Here is a 21,032-nt window from a genome sequence, read left to right as displayed (position 1 = left end):
CTCCTGTGTCTGTCACCTTGTCGTGGTAGGAGGGCTTACGCTGCCATGGTAGCAAACTAAGAACAGACAACGTCTTTAATCCAAGATAAAGTGGGAGGAATCGTGCTGATGGATGAGTGGCCTGTAGACGTCAAATAACGGGTCGTAAACGATCCCTCAGGGGAACCTGCCACCCCCCCTGAGTATTATGGCTTGTCCGGCCACGCGGGGCTCTGGTCGGATGGACTTCCTTTCCCTAGCTACTCGTGGGACACACTATGGAGAACATCACAACAATTAAAAAAGGAAAAAATGATTTGTGGGAGACCGTGAGCATGCTTGAAGAGCAAGTAGAGGCTCTGATGAAGCTAATAAAGACGAAGACGAATGTCCACATCCCCATTAAGGAAGGGATTCAGGGACTCACCAATACGGTCCGCCTATTGGTTGAGTTCAAAAAAACCGGCGACAAAGCGGAGGCAACTGAGAGGAGGCATAATAAATGCACCCAAACCGGAACGGCTCCAAAGAGCTCAAAGAAGGAAGAGTGGCACGAAATTGTTGCCAAGAAAAAAAAGAAGAAGAAGATTGAGGTGCCGAACGAGACACCTAAAGACAGGAGCACCAAAAGCGCTGCCCTAAACGCTCCGAAGCTGCCCAGTCACGCAAAACCTCGACCCCACCCGGGACCCCGAAATGAGGCTATAGAGATTAAGAACGAGGGGAAGGCTTCGTATGCGGAGACTTTGCGTCGCATCCGAAGCGAAGTCGTGCTTCCAAACGTCGAAGTCTCTGCCATCCGGAAGACAAAAGCTGGAGACCTGCTCCTTCAAATGAAACGCGGGACGCAGCAGACGGAGGAGCTGGTCAGCTCCATCATTAAGGTGCTGGGAGACGGTGCTAAAGTGCGAAAGCTGACCCCTAGCATCGTTGTAGAAATCCGCGACATTGATGGCGCAACAGATCCAAAGGAAGTCATGGCTGCGCTGGAGACCGCATCTCCAAGGCTTGCGCATGCGTCCCAAATCATATCACTGAAGCCTGCCTTCAGTGGAACCCAGCTGGCGATTGTGAAGCTACCGAGGGAGGCATCCGCAGGGATCCTCAAGGCAGGAAAAATCCGCATAGGATGGGTTAACTGCAGAGTCAGACCTCGAGCCCATTTACCAAGGTGCTACAGGTGCCATGGACTCGGGCACATTGCAAATGATTGCAAAAGTCCAGAAGACAGAAGCAAAGAGTGCAACCGTTGCGGGCAGGAAGGCCACAAAGCTGCCTCCTGCCAAAATAGTGCGCATTGCAGGACTTGCGCTAGCCTCAAAAAGAGCCATGAGCACCAAACCGGGAGCCGAAAATGCGTGGCGTTTGTAACTGCTCTGAAGATAAAGACGAAACAAAAATGATCCGCTTCCTCCAGATTAACCTGAATGGATGCCAGGCTGCCCAGGATCTGATGGCCCAAGTAGCAGAAGAGCGACGAGCGGATCTCGTGATTATCTCCGAGCAGTACCGCAATGCTCTTAACCGGTGGTACTCAGGAGGCGCAGGCTCGAGGTCTGCTATTTACGCACCGTCTGCCCAACTGCGCATAACTGCCTTCGGTACTGACAGTGGAGGCATCTGGACATGGGTGGAACTTCAGGCCCTCAGAATATACAGCTGCTACTTCTCCCCCAACTCTTCTATTGCAGAGTTCACGAGCGATCTCAATCGTCTCGAAGACGATGTGAAAACATCATCCCTACCTGTGATTCTCGCTGGAGATTTTAACGCGAAAGCTCCAGAATGGGGTTCTTCTAAAACAGATAGAAGAGGAGTTTTGCTCTCTGAGTTGGCGTCTCATCTGCATCTACATGTAGCAAATGTAGGAAGCAGCCTCACCTTTGTACGGGGCGGCAGTGGCTCAGTCATCGATGTCACGTTCGCAGACGAAGAAGTCGTGGGAGGAATCAGAAACTGGCAGGTCCTCGAGACATACTCCCACAGTGACCACCGCTACATCAGCTTCGAAGCGGGGGCACACGCCACCAGACCCCAGCCGTATCCCGCCAACTCTGGCTGGGGGGTCCGAAAGCTCAACTTGACAGCTCTTGATGAGGCCGTTGCTGAGGGAAGGAAAGCAGTGATGGACACAATTGATGGTGGTGCTGGAACTGAGGATGCTGTTCGCTCCCTAAACAGACTCTTGAAACAAAGCTGCGATGCCTCAATGGTAAGACGAAGCCAAAAAAACCAGCGAAGGCCAGTCTACTGGTGGACCGACACTATTGCTGACCTCCGTCGCGAGTGCCTTTTCTCTAGACGCCGAGCACAGCGAAAGCCCAGAAACAACGACTACCAACAAATTTATCAGGACACAAGGAAAGCGCTTCGGAACGCCATCAAAGAAAGCAAGGCAAGATGCTGGGCTGAGCTCTGCACTTCGGTCAACGAAGATCCCTGGGGAATGCCATACAAAATTGTGAGGAAGAAGCTCCGGACGGCAGTTGCGGATCCCTACCTGGAGATTCCAGCTAATCTGGAGTCAGTTATAAATGGCCTGTTCCCACACCACCCGGCAAGAGAGCAAGTTCACTTGCAGACGACGATGGACGAAACCGTCTCACCATTCTCCGAGGCAGAACTGCTAGCAGCAGCTGAGCGCATCAAGACCGCAAAAGCGCCAGGACCAGACTGTGTCCCAAATGCGGTCATAAAAAGGATCGCACAGACCGATCCTGCACTGTTGCTGGCAGTTTTTAACACGTGCTTGCTCGAGGGAACCTTTGCTTCACCCTGGAAGAGGCAAAAACTTGTTCTAATACCGAAAAGCAAAGCGACGCCCAGCGGCCCTTCTTCGTATAGGCCACTTTGTATGCTGGATGGAGCCGGAAAGCTTCTCGAAAGATTGATCCTGCAGCGCCTCCAGAATTCACTGGAAAATGACGAGAAAGGGCTATCGAACAGCCAGTATGGATTCCGGCCTGGGCGTTCCACCATCGATGCGATAGCGCAAGTCGTCTCAACGATTCGTATTGCCTGGCAGGGAAGCGTGAAGGCTAGCAAGCACGCTTTGCTGGTCACGCTTGACGTCAAAAACGCCTTTAACACGGCGAACTGGGAAAAAACCCTCAGGTCCCTAGTTGAAATTGACGTCCCAGCAAACCTCATAAGAATAATTGAGAGCTACTTCTCCGAGAGAGTTCTTGAATATGAATGCAGTGGCAAAAAGTGCCAGCGAAGTGTATCGGCGGGTGTTCCACAGGGCTCAGTTCTTGGGCCAGCCCTGTGGAATGCAATGTACGATGGCCTGCTGAAGGTGAACATGCCCGAAGAAGCGCGCCTGGTGGCCTTCGCTGACGATGTGGCAATCCTCGTCACAGCCAAGAGGACAGAATCCCTACGTCTCGCCGGAGAAGAAGCCATCAGGCGGGTTAAGGGATGGCTGGATAGCAACGGGTTTCAGCTCGCAGTCCACAAAACGGAAGCCGTTTTCTTCACCAGGCGAAGGAAACTGTTGCCACCCAAACTTGAAGTCGACAACTTTGTGGTGCCGTTTTCCAGGTCACTGCGGTATCTCGGAGTGCAGATCGACGACAAGCTGCGGTTCACCGAGCACGTTGAAAAGGCGGCCTCAAAAGCGACCGCCATAGCAGAAGACCTTGCCAGGCTGATGCCCAACACCGGTGGACCAAAACATAAAAGACGGAAGCTCTACTCCGAGGTGGTCCACTCTGTCCTACTGTACGGCGCCCCAATATGGGCCGACGCCACCAAAAAAGAACGGACAAAACTCACCCTGGCAAGGGTGCAAAGACGAAGCGCACTGAGAGTCGCCTCAGCATACCGCACGGTCTCGGGAGATGCCATACTGGTGCTGACTGCCATCCCGCCCATTGACCTGCTCGCTGCCGAAAGGCAGGCAGTGTACAATGGGCAGAAAAGAGTCGATGCCAGGGAACTGACGATGCAAAAATGGCAAGAAAGGTGGGACGTTTCCGCAAAAGGCCGGTGGACGCATCGGCTCATTGGTGAGCTCATGGCTTGGTGTCAGCGGAAACACGGCAAGCTGTGTTACCACCTTACGCAGCTACTCACAGGGCACGGTTGCTTTGGAAGTTATCTTCACAAAATAGGGAAAGAAGTGACCTGCGAGTGCCACCACTGCGGAAGCATTAAAGATGACGCCGAACACACCCTGTTTGCATGCCCTGCATGGGAGGAAGCCAGAAACAGTCTTAAAATCAAAGTCGGCGAGGAAGCAATGACGCTGACAAAAATGGTTCCTTCCATGCTGGAAAACGCTGCATCATGGTCGGCGTGGGTGGAGTTTGCATCGTCAGTGATGCAGAGCAAGGAAGAAGAGGAAAGATCCCGGCGAGGAGAGAAAGAGTAGCGGCATAATATAATGCAAGGTCATAGCTGCCCTCCTGAAGCAATGCATAAAAGCGGATTCCGGGAGGGCAGCTGGGAAGAGGAGGGGGGTTTTAGTGGGTAAGAATCCCACACCACTACCAGTCAGTCGCCGCTGACTGCTGGTGGTGTCTTAAGAAGATTTCCCCCCGCCGCAAAAAAAAAAAAAAAAAAAAAGGTTAGGTTAGGTTAGTGTAGGCCTCCGAATCCTCGGCTAGCTCCGGGCCTGGAGTGGAGGTACATTCAAATTGTAGGAAGAACAGGTAGGCACTATGTCTAGTCCAGTAAAAGAACTTTACACTATATTAAACAATTTTATTAGGTCCCACGATCACCAAAGGTTACAAAGTTCAAATTATATAAGTCCGAAACCACAAAAATTATTAAAAAAAAAAAAAAAAGTCTTATTTATTATATAATATTAATTGTATAAACTAGCACATTTATTATTTAATTATTTAAGAATTAATTTATCTTTATCTGTAATCGAGATTGCGCGAACACGGGGCACCGCGACAAAAGGTTGGGGACCGGGTCCGGTAATGAACGATAAAACTCGCGAATAAAACGACTAAGTCGCTGGTTGACACTTCACCACTATCTGTCAAAGTGACAGTAGGTATGGAGGTAGGTATCTGCCAGTAGGTATCGGGACCTGGGCGAGTACCTCCTCACAAGTCCTGGCGACTTGTATATGAAAAGTGTGAACGAAATTCCGCCGCTGACCTTCGCAGGTTCAGGGTCGTGAATGTGAGCGAAGACTGATATTGAATTTAAAAATAGTGGGTTTATATGCAAATCTGGCCGATTTCATCCCTTAGCTCAACGTTTTTCGGGTGACAAAATTAATTAACGGTTTCCTTACGAGAGTGGCGGAAATTGTACAATGACTAATTACCCGCGACATCTACGTAAGGGCCGACTAAGAAAAATTATGGGCGCGAGTCGACGCTCGCCGGCGGGCGGCGTCGCTCACTCGTCACGTACGTCCTTCGAGTACCTAGGAGTACCGAGAGCGTGTAATTGATGAAGCAGTACCGCAGTGTTTCGGGGCCAGCCCCACGACAAACGCACCTACGAAGGCGTGCGAGGCATCGACGGATTCGTGGTTGAATTACCTATCGATACAGCACACCCCCTGCGTGGTGGCGCTCTTCATGGCTGAGGGAGGGGCGTTCCCGCGGCGGCCGGCTTTGCGGGCCCTAGCGGCGCGAAGGTACCTCTCACCCAGAAACAAGGGTACTACAAAGTTAGCCTGGATGATAAGGCGTCATATGCCAGTGGTTAACTCGGCATATTTGAGGCACCAGGCCTCCGACAGCGCATATCAATCCTTCGGCCAACTACCGTTGGGGGGCTCAACTTTGAGGCGCCCCGACGGCCTGAATACCTACTTGACGTTGGTCTAAGAATATGAACTCGGTAGATTGGTAATCTAACTACAAAATAAAAGCTTAATATAAAACAATATTACGCGGGGAAGTTACTTGATTCTAATATATAAACGTATGGGTCGCGCAATCTTTCTCACGTTAACAACTAATATAGCTCGGTGTCGCCACAGGCACATACTTACGACTAGTTGACGGATGTCATTCCGTCAACCAAACATATAGGCAGTAATAATTGCTTAGTACATACTCATACCTAGCCGATCAAAGATTTCCCGCACTTTATTCCAGTACGTGGTCTCCTTGATCGACCAAAATCATTGATCCGATTCTCCCGTCGCGCGTGAGCGTGATGCCGTCATACACGCGAGCGAGAGGGGCTCTGTCACTGCAAAGCGAGCAAATTTGTATCGCGAAATCGGTTTCTACACATACGACAGAGACGCCGTCGTACGTGCGAGCAGGAAAGCTGCCAGAATACCGATTCGGAAACGCCGCGCGCGGAATGACCGCGGATATTAATGAACGGAATTGATATGTAAATTAATTACGCGGGATCGTGATTATAATCGGATCGATGATTGCCTAGGTGTTGCTATGCTTTGTGATTGCACATACGTGCAAAAGGGAGCCTTCGCAACAGGCCTACGAGCATATATTAACAATTACTGTGCCGTGTACGTGCGACGCGTAGCGACATCGATCTATATGCCCTTATCACTACGTACATCTTAACTATCTAATTACATACCCTCAACGCCCATCCATAAGTCCCCCTTTATTACCGTTTAATCCTTTACATTATATATGAATATTATATTACAATTTACACTATACATTAACATTACAAACAAATATTTAATTACCCTTTACCATATTATATTCGACAAACAAAATTCAACCTTATACTATATTACCTATTACCTATTATTTACATGGTCAGTGGCGACCGACTTAACCATCCACAGTTCACTCTGAGAAGCCGTGGGGCCTGTCAGAGCAAACTGCGGGACTTAGCATATGACATATTTTGTTCAGCTTTGCCAAGGGTCATCATCATTTCATCGGTGGCGCATTGACTACCAGGGTCAGACCGAGCGGCTGGGTGGCACTACTCCTTATGGGAGCGCCCCCCACAGGGGCGGAAAAACCTGTCGGTGACATTAGGTTAGGTTAGGTTAGGTTAGGTTAGGTTAGGTTAGGTTAGGTTAGGTTAGGTTAGGTTAGGTTAGTGTCACCACCTACCTGTAGGTAGGTGCCTTCGCACAATAAATTGATTAGTAATAAGCCGACATGTAAACCTGATCTCTAACTATACGGCTTAGTAAAACGCCTAAAAACGCTTCCTTGTCGAATCACATATAAATTGTTTATCTGTTCACAGGTTTTTACGCTACCCGTTCGGTATGTAAACGTATCGAACGGGGCATCGATTGCTACGAGCAGGGTAATGCAGTGTGAAAGAATGATGGATGTAAAATTGCCTTGTTCTGTACAATAAAAAAACCTGTGACGATGTTATTATAAAATGTTAAATATAAATGTATTATGTAACTGTATATTAGTATAAAAGGGGAAGAATGATTGTTAAACATAAAGAGACGAATGCAGTAGCGAGAGATTATTATAAGAGTGTATAAGTTTAATTAATATATTTTGTAATAGTATGAAAGAAGAAGAATAACTGTTAATATAAAGAAGAAGAACGCGGTAGCGAGTGATTAGTATTAAAAGTGTATATAATTAATTAATATGTCATGTGGAACACACTAATCGAATAGTATTTCGATTCGTAAACTCATTAATAGCAAACTAATAATTATAGAATCAATTATCCGCGAGTGGCAACACTTAAAATTATAACGCAGCAACACCTACCAACGCGTTGGTATGGGTGTGCCTCTGTGCGTGTATACGAAAATGTTACCGGCTAAAAAGTATCCGGCGCACAGATTAACTCAGAAAATAACGCCTTAAAGTCTCTAGAATTCAAATTTTCGGAAATATTATTTCATTATTGTGTTCCTAATTAGGGTATTTATCGTCTGTAATATAAAGCATGAAGAAATTCGCATATTTAAGAAAGAGTAAATTCTTGATAGCAACAGACGGGAGCTTCGCCGATTTCTAATAAAATACTTACTTACTTAGGATATGTGCTTATTCATTTGGGCCACCTAGACGGTTTTTAGCGTCTATCCCCTTTATATGAAGTGCCTATCGGGAGTGAAGCATGATTGGGTTTGAAGAAGGACCCGGCCTCAGTGGTTTCGCGACCGACCGAGGCTAGGTTTTAGGTCTGGGAGAAGGGATCTCTAGTAAGTAAAAAGATAAAAGTGTTTCACGTGTGCAAACAAAACAACAGAACCGCCGCCGTCTCAGGCCTCCATCGACCTTCCACCCCACATCTCGCTTCAGTCCGGTTCTGCGGAGTCCAGCGTTCAGTCCGTGGGATTAGGTGTTGGTCCAATCCGAGTCCCGTGTTGGGGTCAGCTTCTTCCAATCCAGTCGAGTGCTCCCAGGAAGACTGAGAGAAGGCCACAAGCAAATCGGCATCCATAATCTCATCTTTATCGCATGGTACATTCGGGTCTTAGCCCGTTTGCTCATCAAAATTTGAGCCGCAGAGGGGTGAAAAACTCCGGAGGTGAGCAAGCCCACCTCCGGCCAAAAACCCCTCCGCTGTGGTTTTAATCTGTAGGGAGACATAAGGTTACAAAAAATAGTAAAAGTGTAGGAGAAAGGATATTTATTTAGGGGAGGGGGGATTTTTTGGAAATACCCTCCTGGGTCATCCGGCCGTCTTGGGTGGTGGTCGGTCTAGGTTGATTGGCATGGGATCTGTAATCATGGAGAAGTACAAGAAGTAAAGAATAAACAAAGAGAGAATTTATGTGAGGAAAAAGGATATTTTATTAGGGGAGGGGGGAATTAATAGAAGTACCCTCCTGGGTCATCCGGACGTCCTGGGTGTTGATCGGTCTAGGTTGAGTGGCAAGGGATCTGTAATCATAAGAGAAAATTACAAGAGAAATAGAAAAGTAATAATAATACAGAGTATTATTTAGGGGAGGGGGGTATCTGAAGGAGTACCCTCCTTGGCCGGTCGAATTGATAGTGCTCGTGTATGTCATATTGTAATAAGTCTTTGATTGTCGTGTTGGGATGGTTGTTGATGGAGCTGTAGAATTGCTTCGTGAGCTTGAGGATGTGGGTTTGGAGGGTTTCCAAGTTAAGATCGCTGTGGAGTGTGGTGTTCCTGACGAACCAGGGAGCATTTGTGATTGCTCTGAGAGTTTTGTTCTGTAGGATTTGCAGTTTGTTGATGAATTTTAGGCCGGCATATGCCCAGACGGGGCACGCGTAGGTCATAATGGGGCGAACGATAGCTGTGTATAATAGCAGCTTGCTGCGATGGGCAAGCTTGCTCCTATTTCCTATCATGGGTTTGAGCTGTGCTAAGACTATGATGGCTTGGCGTCTTTTTTCGCTAATGTGTTTAGAAAAGTTGAGTGCGGTGTCTAGCGTTAGACCAAGATATTTGACCGTATTGGTCCAAGGGATTTTAGTTTTATGCATTACCAGGTGTGGAAAATTGCGCTTGCGTTCGCTAGGTCGCTTTTTAAAGTTGCGCTTGAAGCAAATGGCGTTACTTTTGTCTGCGTTTATTTTTATGCGCCATTTGTCGCACCAGGCGGAGACCTGATCGGCCGACTTTTGGACTAATTCTGTAGCTCTGTGTCGATGCATCGATCGAGATAGGATCGCTGTATCGTCTGCATATTGTGCTATTATGCACGAATCTGAAGGGGTATCTAATGGGATTGGAATGTCTCTTGTATATAGGTTATACAGAGATGGAGCGAGTACAGAGCCTTGAGGGACTCCGGCGCTTGCGGGTCTGATTGTGGATCTTTCTCCGAACAGTTTGACTGCGAAGTGTCTGTCGGTGATGAACGAGTGTAAGATTTTAATGATTGGTTGTTCAATTTCGGCCTCAGAGAGTTTAACTATAAGTCCTTCGATCCAAACTTTATCGAAGGCCTTAGCAATATCTAAGAACAAGCCAACTGTAGTTTTGTGATGATTGAAACCGTCTGTTATATATTCTGTTACACGCAGCAGTTGGTGGTTCGTTGCGTGACCGGCTCTGAACCCGTGCTGTACGTCTGGTATGAGTTTCTTCTCGTGGATAACGATTTGAAGTCTGGCATTTATAAGTCTTTCTAAGAGTTTGCTCATCGTAGGGAGGAGACTGATCGGCCGGTGACTCTCGGGGAGTGTGTGATCCTTGCCAGGTTTTGGCAGGAGGATGATGTCCGCAAGTTTCCAGTCATCTGGGAAGTATTGCAGCTCTAAACAGGCATTGAAGATTCCTGTTAAGGCAAGGATGCCTTTCTCTGGTAGTTTCTTGAGGGAGAGGTTGCTCACTCCGTCATTGCCTGGCGCTGAACGATTTTTAAGTCGTGAGATTAAATATTCAACTTCCTGAGTGGAGGTTGGAGTAATCGGAGAGGGTGGAGGAACTATTCTATTGTGTATTATAGCGCTGGCCCTATCTTCAATTGATTTTAGGTGTCGTCTGGTGGACCTTTTAGAAGTGTTTGTCTCGTTGGGTCTAAATTGATTTTGGAGGCTGTCCGCGAATACCTCGAGTTTCTCCTCAGTCGTGAAGACCATTTTATTATGGGCTTTCAGAGGAGTGATAGGACATTTCTTTATCCTCAAGGCTTTAGAGAGTTTCCAGAAGGGGTCACTACCCTTTAGTAACTCTGTGAGTTTAGAATTCCAGGTCTCACTAGCGTGTATGGCGTTTAATTTGCGAACCTCTTTCCTTAGTTTTTTAAACTTGCGAAAGGAGGGCTGATCTCCCAAGATTTGGGAGATTTTTCTGGCGCGGTTTCTCGCCGTGATTTTATTTCTAGTGGATTTTGGCATATCCAGTCTGTGGGTGTCAGTCTGACTGATCAAAGAAGAAGCGGATTTGATTGCTTCGTTTATAGAAGCTGTCAGGTCCCTTATTGCGGAATTAATCTTAGGTGTTGACGAGAGATCTAATGGAATCGTGTGGTGTTCCTCCAGATGAATGGCAAAGTCTTCCCATGATACTTTATATCGTTGGGAGTCTGGTGACGTAACTAGCGGGTCCAATGCATCCCCGAGGAACAATAGGACCGGTTTATGATCGGAGTTGAGTTCATCTACCGTACGAATTATGGGGATGTAGTTGGTGTTACGGATGATGGCAAAGTCGAGAATACTAGGCATGCCTCTGTTTGGGAAGTTTGTGGGCGACAGAGGTGCGACTATCACTGATTGGCTAGCTTGGATAAAGTCGTGTAATATCACTCCACGAGCTGTTGACTTACGGTTGTTCCAAGCGGAATGCTTGGCGTTGAAGTCTCCGGCTATGACTGTGGGAGTGTTATTTGTATCCAGTAAATTGTCGTAGTCTGACCTGGTGATCTTGTTCTTCGGAGGACAGTAGATAGCTGTGAATTTAACTAAGCCGTAATTCTTAGTGGTTACTAATATCGAGGTAGATTCTATAGCCGGACGTGGGACGACGCGCGCGGTTGGCTGTAAGTGTGTTGAACAGTGCTCGATATGTGATTTTACGATGATGGCTGTTCCGCCACCTTTAGTAGGTCTGTCGGTTCCAGTGGCGAAGGGTGGAGGTAGGCTGTTAAGATTCGCTATAAATAGTGCACGCTAAACTTTTTTAGTCATATGTATTTGTTTTTATTGAACTAAGACTACAATTTACATATGGTGTTAGTTAGTTTTTCAAAATCAATTAAACCCTGCCTAAACGAAACCATAATAGTTTTGGTCTAATTTGGGAAATACGACAAAATTATGCACACTCTTTCATTCATAGTTATTTGTTTTCGTTGGATTAAAAATAGATATTACACATATTATTGGTTAATTTTTGTAATTCATTAAGCCCAGCCTAAACCAAACTATAATAAATAAAAAATATTATTATATTTATAAAATATTCAAAGTTATGTATGATTTAATTGCATAATTTTAGATATTTTATAGATAGACATGTAGTTTTTGACTATTATCTATTATGGCTTGGTTTTTCAGGGTTTAATTGAATTTTAAAAATTAACCAACATTATCTGTAAATTGTAGTCTTATTTCAATGAAAACAAATATGTGTGTCTGAAAAAGTTTAATTTGCACTGTTTATGGCGGATCTTAACAGCCTACCTCCACCCTTCGCCACTGGTCGGTTCTATGTATAGTATAATTCGGTATGTTAATACGATGCAAAGGTTTGAGCCATGTTTCATTGACAAGAAGTATGTCAATGTCGTGCTCGCGCAGGAAGTGTCGGACTTCGTGTTTGTCGTTGAGGAGTGAACCTCGGGTGTTCCAGAACGCGGTCTGTAGTGATGTCGGTTTTATTTTACCGGCCATAGAGGGTTGGGCAGATGGTCTGTAGTGTGGATTGGACATCCTCCGATATGGACTTTATCCTCTGAGACAGCTGTAAAAGGTGCTGAATCTGAGGATGCTCCTGCGGGAGGGTGATGAATGTGGTGGTCGTTGTGGGTGGGACCTGGGATTGGGGGGCGTTGTTAGGCTGGGAGGCCGTTCTTGCGGCCCAGGCGTTCGGACGCTGCGTCGGCAGGCTCATCAGGGGCTGCGGGGGCTGGCGTCTGGGGAAACCTTGGTTGCCTGGGCGTCTAGGGCAGCCCTTGAAATTAGCGGGGTGTGCGCCATGGCAATTGGCACAAGTGGCCGGGCCCATATCTCGGGTGTGAGAGCAGGTGTCAGTTTTGTGGCTTCCTGCACATTTGACACATCTCGGAGGGGCGTGGCAATGCATTGCCGAATGGTGGAAGCCTTGGCAGTTGTGACACTGCCCAGCAGATTGTTTCCTCCTGAGGGGTTCAACCTGGATGCGGAGTTGCCATAGTGAGGTCAGGTTGTAGACTTCCTTTCCTTTTTCTGACTTCTCGACGTCCAGGAGGACTAGGGGCATGGGGGTCTTATTTTGTCCTTTGTTCATTCTGTGAACTTTTTGGACTGGGTAGTTGAGCAGGAGAAGTTCGTCTAGAATCTCTTGCTCGGTGTAAATTGGGTCGAGTCCTCTGAGTACGATCTTATATGGTTTGTCGGACTGCATTTGGTAGGAGTTGTAAGCAGTCTTATCGTTTTGGAGTTTGTTTTGGGCGTATCGGTATGCCTCAATGGTTGGGAAGGTGATTTTTATGCCCTCTCGGGTGTCTACAGCGTCTCCTAAGGGTATTCCTGACCGGAACAGGTCGTGTTGGAATCTCCTGTAAACTGCTTTGTCATGAATGACAATGGGCGGGATCTTGATTGATTTGTTGGTGGTTGTCGGGGGAGGGTTGGGAGGTGGCGTGTTCGGCTGCGAGCTGGCGCTGGAGTTTGCGCTCGAGAATCTGGCCGGAGAGGCCGGAATGGGAGTTTGTAGTTGAGGGAGTTTGGGAGGTGGTGGGGGGTCTAAGGTAGGGCTCGTGAGAGCCTTGGGTGAGCTTATTGAAGAGTTTGAGGAGATGCTCCTACTCAGGTTGTGGTTCCTTTTATTGCGCTGCTTTTTGCTAAGCTTCATTATAAAAGGTTCCTGGGACTTAGGAGTGGAGTGGTTTAGTGGGGACGGTGCGTGGTCCTCAATGATAGTCTCCAGACCTTTGGGTGTTTGGCGGGTTATTTCATTGCGGATCGTCTTCTGGAGGGTGGAGGATGAGGAATTGGCTGAGTTATCTTGGCTTGTTTCTTCGTCGGAGTCCGAGTTTAGGAAATCTTCAGTGGAGATGGTTGCTTGGGAGTCAGGGAGCTGGGGGGGGGCGGGTTGTTTATTGCGGGAGGTGCTCCTGGTCTGGCGTCCTGTAGTCGGTGTACCTGTGGGATAAGTGGAGATGTCATCGGGTGCGCATTGTTTGATAAAATTTTTTAATTTGTCCATGGTCTCTGCTTCGGCCGGTGAAACTTGCACATTCATAAGGAAGGCTAGTAGTTGAGTGATCAACGAGGGTTGGGTTTTTGAATTTTGGTTATTCTTTTTGGCGGGAGCCATTTTGAGTAAATGCAAAGGGAAAAATATGAAAAATAAAACTTAGAAATTAGTAGAAATTAAGGAAAAAGGAATTAAAAAATTAAAATTTAGATTTAGAAAATTTTTATAATTAAAATTGCGCAATCCAAATTTGTGCAATGTTTGTGGTAAGTAAAAAGTGAATAAGAATAAAACAAAAATAAGAAGTAAAGAAGGATTAGGGAAAAAGAATTATTCAATAAAATTGAAAGTTGAAAAAAAAAAAAAAAAAAAAAAAAAACAAAATTGCGCAATCCAAATTTGTGCAATGTTTGTGGTTAAAGTGAACAAGAATGAATAAATAAGAATAATAAAAAAGAAAAGAAAAAGAATTATTAAATAAAGTTGAAAATTGAAAAAATTGCGCAATCCAATTTTGTGCAATGTTTGTGTCAGTTTGCTAATAAATGGCGCGAAAATGAGTTTAAAGTTATTGCGCAATGTGGAAGCGCGGTAGGTAGGGGAGGTCGGAGTAGGTAGGGGGGGAGGGTTGATGTTGATTGCGCAATCCGAGTTTGTGCAATAAGTAGAGAACAAATATTATATTATTAAGGGCGCGAAAATTAATTTTTAAAATATTGCGCAATGGTAATGCACGGTAGGTAGAGGGGGAGGGTCAATATTGCGCAATCCAAGTTAGTGCAATAAGTAAAAAATAAAATTATTAAAGGGCGCGAAAATTAATTAATTTGAAGGTTTTGAAAGTATTGCGCAATGTTGTTGCACGGTGGGTAGGGGGGTCGGGGTAGGTAGGGGGGGAGGGTTGGATGGGTGGTTGGTAGGTATGGTGGAAGTTTTTGGGTACTAGTTTAGGGGCTGAGAAAAAGGGGCTGAGAAAGGGTCTCGTCGGCGAGCTGAGGTAAAAAGGTACGCGGCGTAAAAGGGTCAGACGGACCGAGCGGGTCTATTGTTATACGAGCAGGTAGGTGAAGCCTCTGTGCTTTTTGCAGTTTTGAAAAAAATTTAACGTTAGTAGGTATTTAATTTATTCTATGTGAGCTGATGAATTTATTGTAAGATAGGTATGGGCAAGAGTGAAATTTAATTAAGTAGAATAGACAGGGTGAAAGATTGCTTAGCTGCAGCCTCGTCTCCTGAGGCGCGGTGATCCGGTGGTCTCCCTGGGGCACTTGCGCTGGCTGGACCGAGCTGAACGGGGCCGCCGTCGATTTATGCGATCCGGGATAGCGACAACTCTGGTGAGATGAAGGTATACTCGGATCGCTCACGACAAAAACACTGAACTGCACGGAATTGACAGCGTTGCACTCCACGGGTACACACGAAACACAACACTTTGGAGAACACGAAAGCGGTGGCCCGCTGCTAAGCACTTCACTGGGCGGTGGTTAGTAGGTAGGTATGTGATTGGGTGGGCGGGTAGGCGAGAGAGGCGCAATTCAGGTCTGGACACGTAAGACGGGTCGATTCTCCACTATGAAGGCCCGGGCGAAGATTCTAGGTTGGTCGGCTGTCGGCGATTATCTTTAAAAAGACTATTCAGCGGCAGGTAGATGGCTGCTAGAAATCCTCAGGCTGGCGATGATAGCGGCGAGTCGATGGTATCTGGATTCCGGTGCGATAACAGTACAGAATAATTTTTGCAGAATTAATTCAGTAGTGAAGGCTGAGATCGGAGCGGTTGCAGAGAGGTGTTGTCGGTACGTGTGTCAGACGAGAAGTTGTGTAATAAAATAAATTAAAATCACGACCTTTATGCAGCTGTGCGGTGTAAAGACAGCGGCTAAAAATAAGGCAATGCGGGGGAAATATCGCCGATCGATATACTCTTCGACATTGAATTGCGAATTACCTCTATGAAGAAGTAGTATTTTGCTATTTTTCGGAAATAGTAAAATATTATTTCGTATTACTATATAAGACGTAGTTTTAAGATTAAACTGTTATTATTATAAATGTAATATTGTAAAAGGTAAAGGCAACAGACAGGTTTTACGTCGTAAAATCACAAATGTTTATGTGAAGGTCGATGGATAATGATTACAGGGCCTATTATTATGTCAATAGGTACCTAGTAAGTAGTTGTAAATGCATGTAATTTAAACGCTAATCAAATCGTGTGTTTACTCCTGGCATAAGACTAAAACCGCGAGTTTATGCCGGAGATAGCTATTTAAATGCTCTAAATAAATTCATATAAAATCCATAGAATTAGATAGACGATATTTTATAACGTCAATATATCCATCCACGTGCACAGAATATATTATCTCTTGATACTTGGTCCTTCTGACAAACCAGTAAATTCTTATTAAATAAACAAGAGGTAACATGTAGTACGAATTAACGGACATAGTAGAATCTTTGGTCACCCCTTCTCAAACTCTTTGGACCAATTAGAATAAGGGAGGCTGCTATAAAAGAGGGCGCATCCGAGAGATTTTTATCAGTCTACCGGATCCTCCCTCGGGAACAAGTCTCATCTCTACTAGCAGCCTCTCTTCAAACACTCTGGACCAGTTTCACCAGTTTTCGCCGCGCATCTCTTCGCTTCTTGAACGCCGAAGTACTCCCCGGGGAGAGTTTCACATCCCGTTTACCTACGGGTGGGAAACATCTCTCGCGTTCGCAGTCATCGGTCGTCACGTATTCCTGTCTGCCGCCTTCACCTACATTTGGCCTGTAAAATTATTTACTAGACGCTACATACAAGGAAATAAAACCAAGTCATTACCGACTTTTTCAAAAGGAAACATCGTTATTATTAATAACCCCTCCACCGACTGAGCTAGGAAAATACATCAACGAAGTGCGCAGTGGCGTATCGTTGAGGGGGTGTTGTTATTAGGTTAGGTTAGGTTAGGTTAGGTTAGGTTAGGTTAGTAACAACACCCCCTCAACGATACGCCACTGCGCACTTCGTTGATGTATTTTCCTAGCTCAGTCGGTGGAGGGGTTATTAATAATAACGATGTTTCCTTTTGAAAAAGTCGGTAATGACTTGGTTTTATTTCCTTGTATGTAGCGTCTAGTAAATAATTTTACAGGCCAAATGTAGGTGAAGGCGGCAGACAGGAATACGTGACGACCGATGACTGCGAACGCGAGAGATGTTTCCCACCCGTAGGTAAACGGGATGTGAAACTCTCCCCGGGGAGTACTTCGGCGTTCAAGAAGCGAAGAGATGCGCGGCGAAAACTGGTGAAACTGGTCCAGAGTGTTTGAAGAGAGGCTGCTAGTAGAGATGAGACTTGTTCCCGAGGGAGGATCCGGTAGACTGATAAAAATCTCTCGGATGCGCCCTCTTTTATAGCAGCCTCCCTTATTCTAATTGGTCCAAAGAGTTTGAGAAGGGGTGACCAAAGATTCTACTATGTCCGTTAATTTCGTACTGCGTAATATCTCTTGTTTATTTAATAAGAATTTACTGGATTGTCAGAAGGACCAAGTATCAAGAGATAATATATTCTGTGCACGTGGATGGATATATTGACGTTATAAAATATCGTCTATCTAATTCTATGGATTTTATATGAATTTATTTAGAGCATTTAAATAGCTATCTCCGGCATAAACTCGCGGTTTTAGTCTTATGCCAGGAGTAAACGCACGATTTGATTAGCGTTTAAATTACATGCATTTACAACTACTTACTAGGTACCTATTGACATAATAATAGGCCCTGTAATCATTATCCATCGACCTTCACATAAACATTTGTGATTTTACGACGTAAAACCTGTCTGTTGCCTTTACCTTTTACAATATTACATTTATAATAATAACAGTTTAATCTTAAAACTACGTCTTATATAGTAATACGAAATAATATTTTACTATTTCCGAAAAATAGCAAAATACTACTTCTTCATAGAGGTAATTCGCAATTTAATGTCGAAGAGTATATCGATCGGCGATATTTCCCCCGCATTGCCTTATTTTTAGCCGCTGTCTTTACACCGCACAGCTGCATAAAGGTCGTGATTTTAATTTATTTTATTAGAAATCGGCGAAGCTCCCGTCTGTTGCTATCAAGAATTTACTCTTTCTTAAATATGCGAATTTCCTCATGCTTTATATTACAGACGATAAATACCCTAATTAGGAACACAATAATGAAATAATATTTCCGAAAAGTTGAATTCTAGAGACTTTAAGGCGTTATTTTCTGAGTTAATCTGTGCGCCGGATACTTTTTAGCCGGTAACATTTTCGTATACACGCACAGAGGCACACCCATACCAACGCGTTGGTAGGTGTTGCTGCGTTATAAGTTTAAGTGTTGCCACTCGCGGATAATTGATTCTATAATTATTAGTTTGCTATTAATGAGTTTACGGATCGAAATACTATTCGATTAGTGTGTTCCACATGACATATTAATTAATTATATACACTTTTAATACTAATCACTCGCTACCGCGTTCTTCTTCTTTATGTTAACAGTTATTCTTCTTCTTTCATACTATTACAAAATATATTAAATATGTTACACTCTTATAATAATCTCTCGCTACTGCATTCGTCTCTTTATATTTAACAATCATTCTTCCCCTTTTATACTAATATACAGTTACATAATACATTTATATCTAACATTTTATAATAACATCGTCACAGGTTTTTTTATTGTACAGAACAAGGCAATTTTACATCCATCATTCTTTCACACTGCATTACCCTGCTCGTAGCAATCGATGCCCCGTTCGATACGTTTACATACCGAACGGGTAGCGTAAAAACCTGTGAACAGATAAACAATTTATATGTGATTCGACAAGGAAGCGTTTTTAGGCGTTTTACTAAGCCGTATAGTTAGAGATCAGGTTTACATGTCGGCTTATTACTAATCAATTTATTGTGCGAAGGCACCTACCTACAGGTAGGTGGTGACATTAGGTTAGGTTTTTTTTTTTTTTTTTTTATTATGACATAAAGGGTACCTTGCTTGCTATGTACAAGGTTTCGGATCTGGAAGGGTAATGATTTTACTTGGAGCTAGCTTTTGTGTAGGGAACAGCTTGACGTTTGGCTATGGCCTTGCTGGGAACTTCTCCGCATTCGCTTTTGAGACATAGGGAACCATAGAAACCTATGTCAGAGAAGACGGAACTTAAGCTTATTAGACACTTAAGGGACCTTCCAGCCATCGCATGATGGTTGGCTTTTTGTTTTTCTATCTATCTTTCCTATTCCTGCTCAGTGATACTTACTCCTTTATTCAACTCTTTTAGTTGCCTAACTATCTGAACAACAAACCTTTCAAATTCCTCTGCTGCTTGTCTGCTTCTGAAAATGTCATGAAAATCTATCTTTGCAGATTTAAGCGCCATTTGGAACTTGTATCTCAGCAAGTCAAACATCGGGCATTCCCTCAAAATGTGAGGGACGTCCTGCGTGATGTTACCATCACACTGACAGCCGTCTGCTTGACTCACTTTGAATCTGCAAAGGTATTCATTGAAGGCTCCATGGCCGGTGAAGATCTGCGTTGTTTCGAAGCTCGGCTTAGAGAAATTCTGGTAGCTGAAGGCATCCAAAATGTTTGGGAAAAACATTTTCGTAATCTTTCCCGTACTTGAGGCTCTGTAGCGATCGTTCCAGGTGTCGAGGGTACTTTCCTTAAGTTTTCTCTTCGCATAGCTGAGTGGAAATTTATCGTACGTTGGTGCCGTCTTTTTACGCGTAGCATCTTTTGCTTTGGCGTCGGCTCTTTCATTTCCGCTTAGGCCTACGTGGGCTCTGATCCAGAAAATTTCCACTGTCAGTCCAGTCTCTCCTATCGCTCTCAGCTTTCGCTGGGCGTCCGCGACAAGAGGATTGACGGATACAGATGCTATGCTTTGTGCCCCAGACTTGCAATCCGTGAGGATTCTTGCAATTTTCCAGGGTTTTCGTTTTTTGAGGATCCAATCTAAGGCGCTATTCATTGCCGTCAATTCCGCCTGGAATATCGAGCAACAGTCAGCTAACTTGAGTGTTCTCGCCTGGTATTCTTTACCCTTTTCACATGGAACTATTGCTGCGCCTACTTTTCCATCCAGGACACTACCGTCCGTGAAGATTCTCAGTTCTTCATCCTCTATGTCTGGGACGTCTTGGTCCCAGTAGCGGACGGTTTGTGTCATACGCGTGGATGGATGCGGGAGATCATAGAATCGTTCAACTCCTTGGTATCTTCTATCCGAAGGCAAGAAGTTTGTTTTTCCCGATCGTTTGATTTTGGAGATCGCGATACGTTCTTTAATCTTGAGGTCCAGTGGAGTGAATCCTGTGAGTGCCTGAGCTGATGTCAGGGAGACTGTCCGGTAGCCACGGCAAGCTCTGATGGCCATCTGCCTTTGGAGTGCGTCCAGTTTCTTCTTGTTTGTCTTCTTATTGGCTGCCTCGCCCCACACGTTCGCCGCGTACAAGACTATCGGCTCGATCACTCCATGATAGAGTTGCTGCGTCACCTCTGGGGCACATCCCCATGTAGGTTTAGCGGCTCTCATCAATTTGGAAGCAATTCCAGCCGCCTTCTTCGCAACGTTGTCGATGTGGCGGGACCAATTCAGGTTTTTGTCAATTGTGACACCTAAGATTTTGAAGTGTTCTACTGGCGTCAAGGCAACTCCATTCATTTTTATCTTCGGCAGGGCGGTGAGTTTTTTCCTTGTCATTATCATCACATTGGTCTTTTCCTCCGAGAAGTGCAGTTTTGCTTTTCTTCCCCAGGCCGCTGCTTTCTTCAGAGCTTCATTAGTGCAGAGTTCTACACCCTCTACAGTTTGTCCCTCTACTAAAAGAAGAACATCGTCTGCGAAGGCTTGAACCCTGCAGCCATGACCGAAGTCTATTTTTAAAAGATCGTCCAATATGATGTTCCAGAATGACGGACCGCATGTCGATCCCTGGATGCATCCTTTCGTCGTGAGCTTGGTCATTGTTGCTCCTGCATGTGTTATGTTAACCTTTCGGTTTCGAAGATAACTGCGGACCAGCGCATAGAGATTTGCCGGTGTGTCTTTGTCAGTGAGCTGCTTTAGCAGCATCGGCCACCAGGCATTATCGAATGCGCCGCTTATATCTAGAGATACCGCGATGACTATTCGTTTGTTATCTCTATGCTCTGTTATAAAATTGACCGCGTCGGTTAATGCGTCTTCTGTCGATTTTTGTGGAGTGAAGCCATACTGTTCCTCGCTCATGAGATTGTTGTGATGAAGGTGCCAGTTCGTTACCTTACT

The 21,032-nt window shown here is 45.2% G+C and overlaps 1 protein-coding gene across 1 annotated transcript; it reads right to left on the bottom strand.

The window, feature by feature from the left end:
* Positions 1-16,305: 16,305 nt before the first annotated feature.
* LOC147065852 (uncharacterized) lies at positions 16,306-20,993 on the bottom strand. Its single transcript, XM_085955670.1, has 2 exons — positions 19,063-20,993; positions 16,306-16,483 (listed from the first exon to the last, which is right to left on the bottom strand). Exons 1-2 carry the CDS (start codon positions 20,991-20,993, stop codon positions 16,306-16,308), a joined length of 2,109 nt encoding a protein of 702 aa, XP_085811796.1.
* Between the last annotated feature and the right edge of the window lie 39 nt (positions 20,994-21,032).

This window comes from Rhyacophila brunnea, unplaced genomic scaffold, assembly GCF_057557595.1.
Source record: "Rhyacophila brunnea isolate RB1 unplaced genomic scaffold, BYU_Rbru_1.0 scaffold_5, whole genome shotgun sequence".
In the NCBI taxonomy this organism is placed as follows: Eukaryota; Metazoa; Arthropoda; class Insecta; order Trichoptera; family Rhyacophilidae; genus Rhyacophila; species Rhyacophila brunnea.
Note: the sequence above shows the minus strand (reverse complement) of the source record. Positions and strands in the feature narration are given on the sequence as shown.

What these genes read in the sequence shown, in the direction of transcription:
- LOC147065852 (XM_085955670.1), bottom strand. Translation starts at nt 20,993, where the DNA reads ATGAGCGAGGAACAGTATGGCTTCACTCCACAAAAATCGACAGAAGAC. An exon ending in GCAGCAGAGGAATTTGAAAG is followed by an intron (nt 16,484 to 19,062) that starts GTTTGTTGTTCA and finishes ATAATTTTACAG; the next exon opens with GCCAAATGTAGGTGAAGGCG.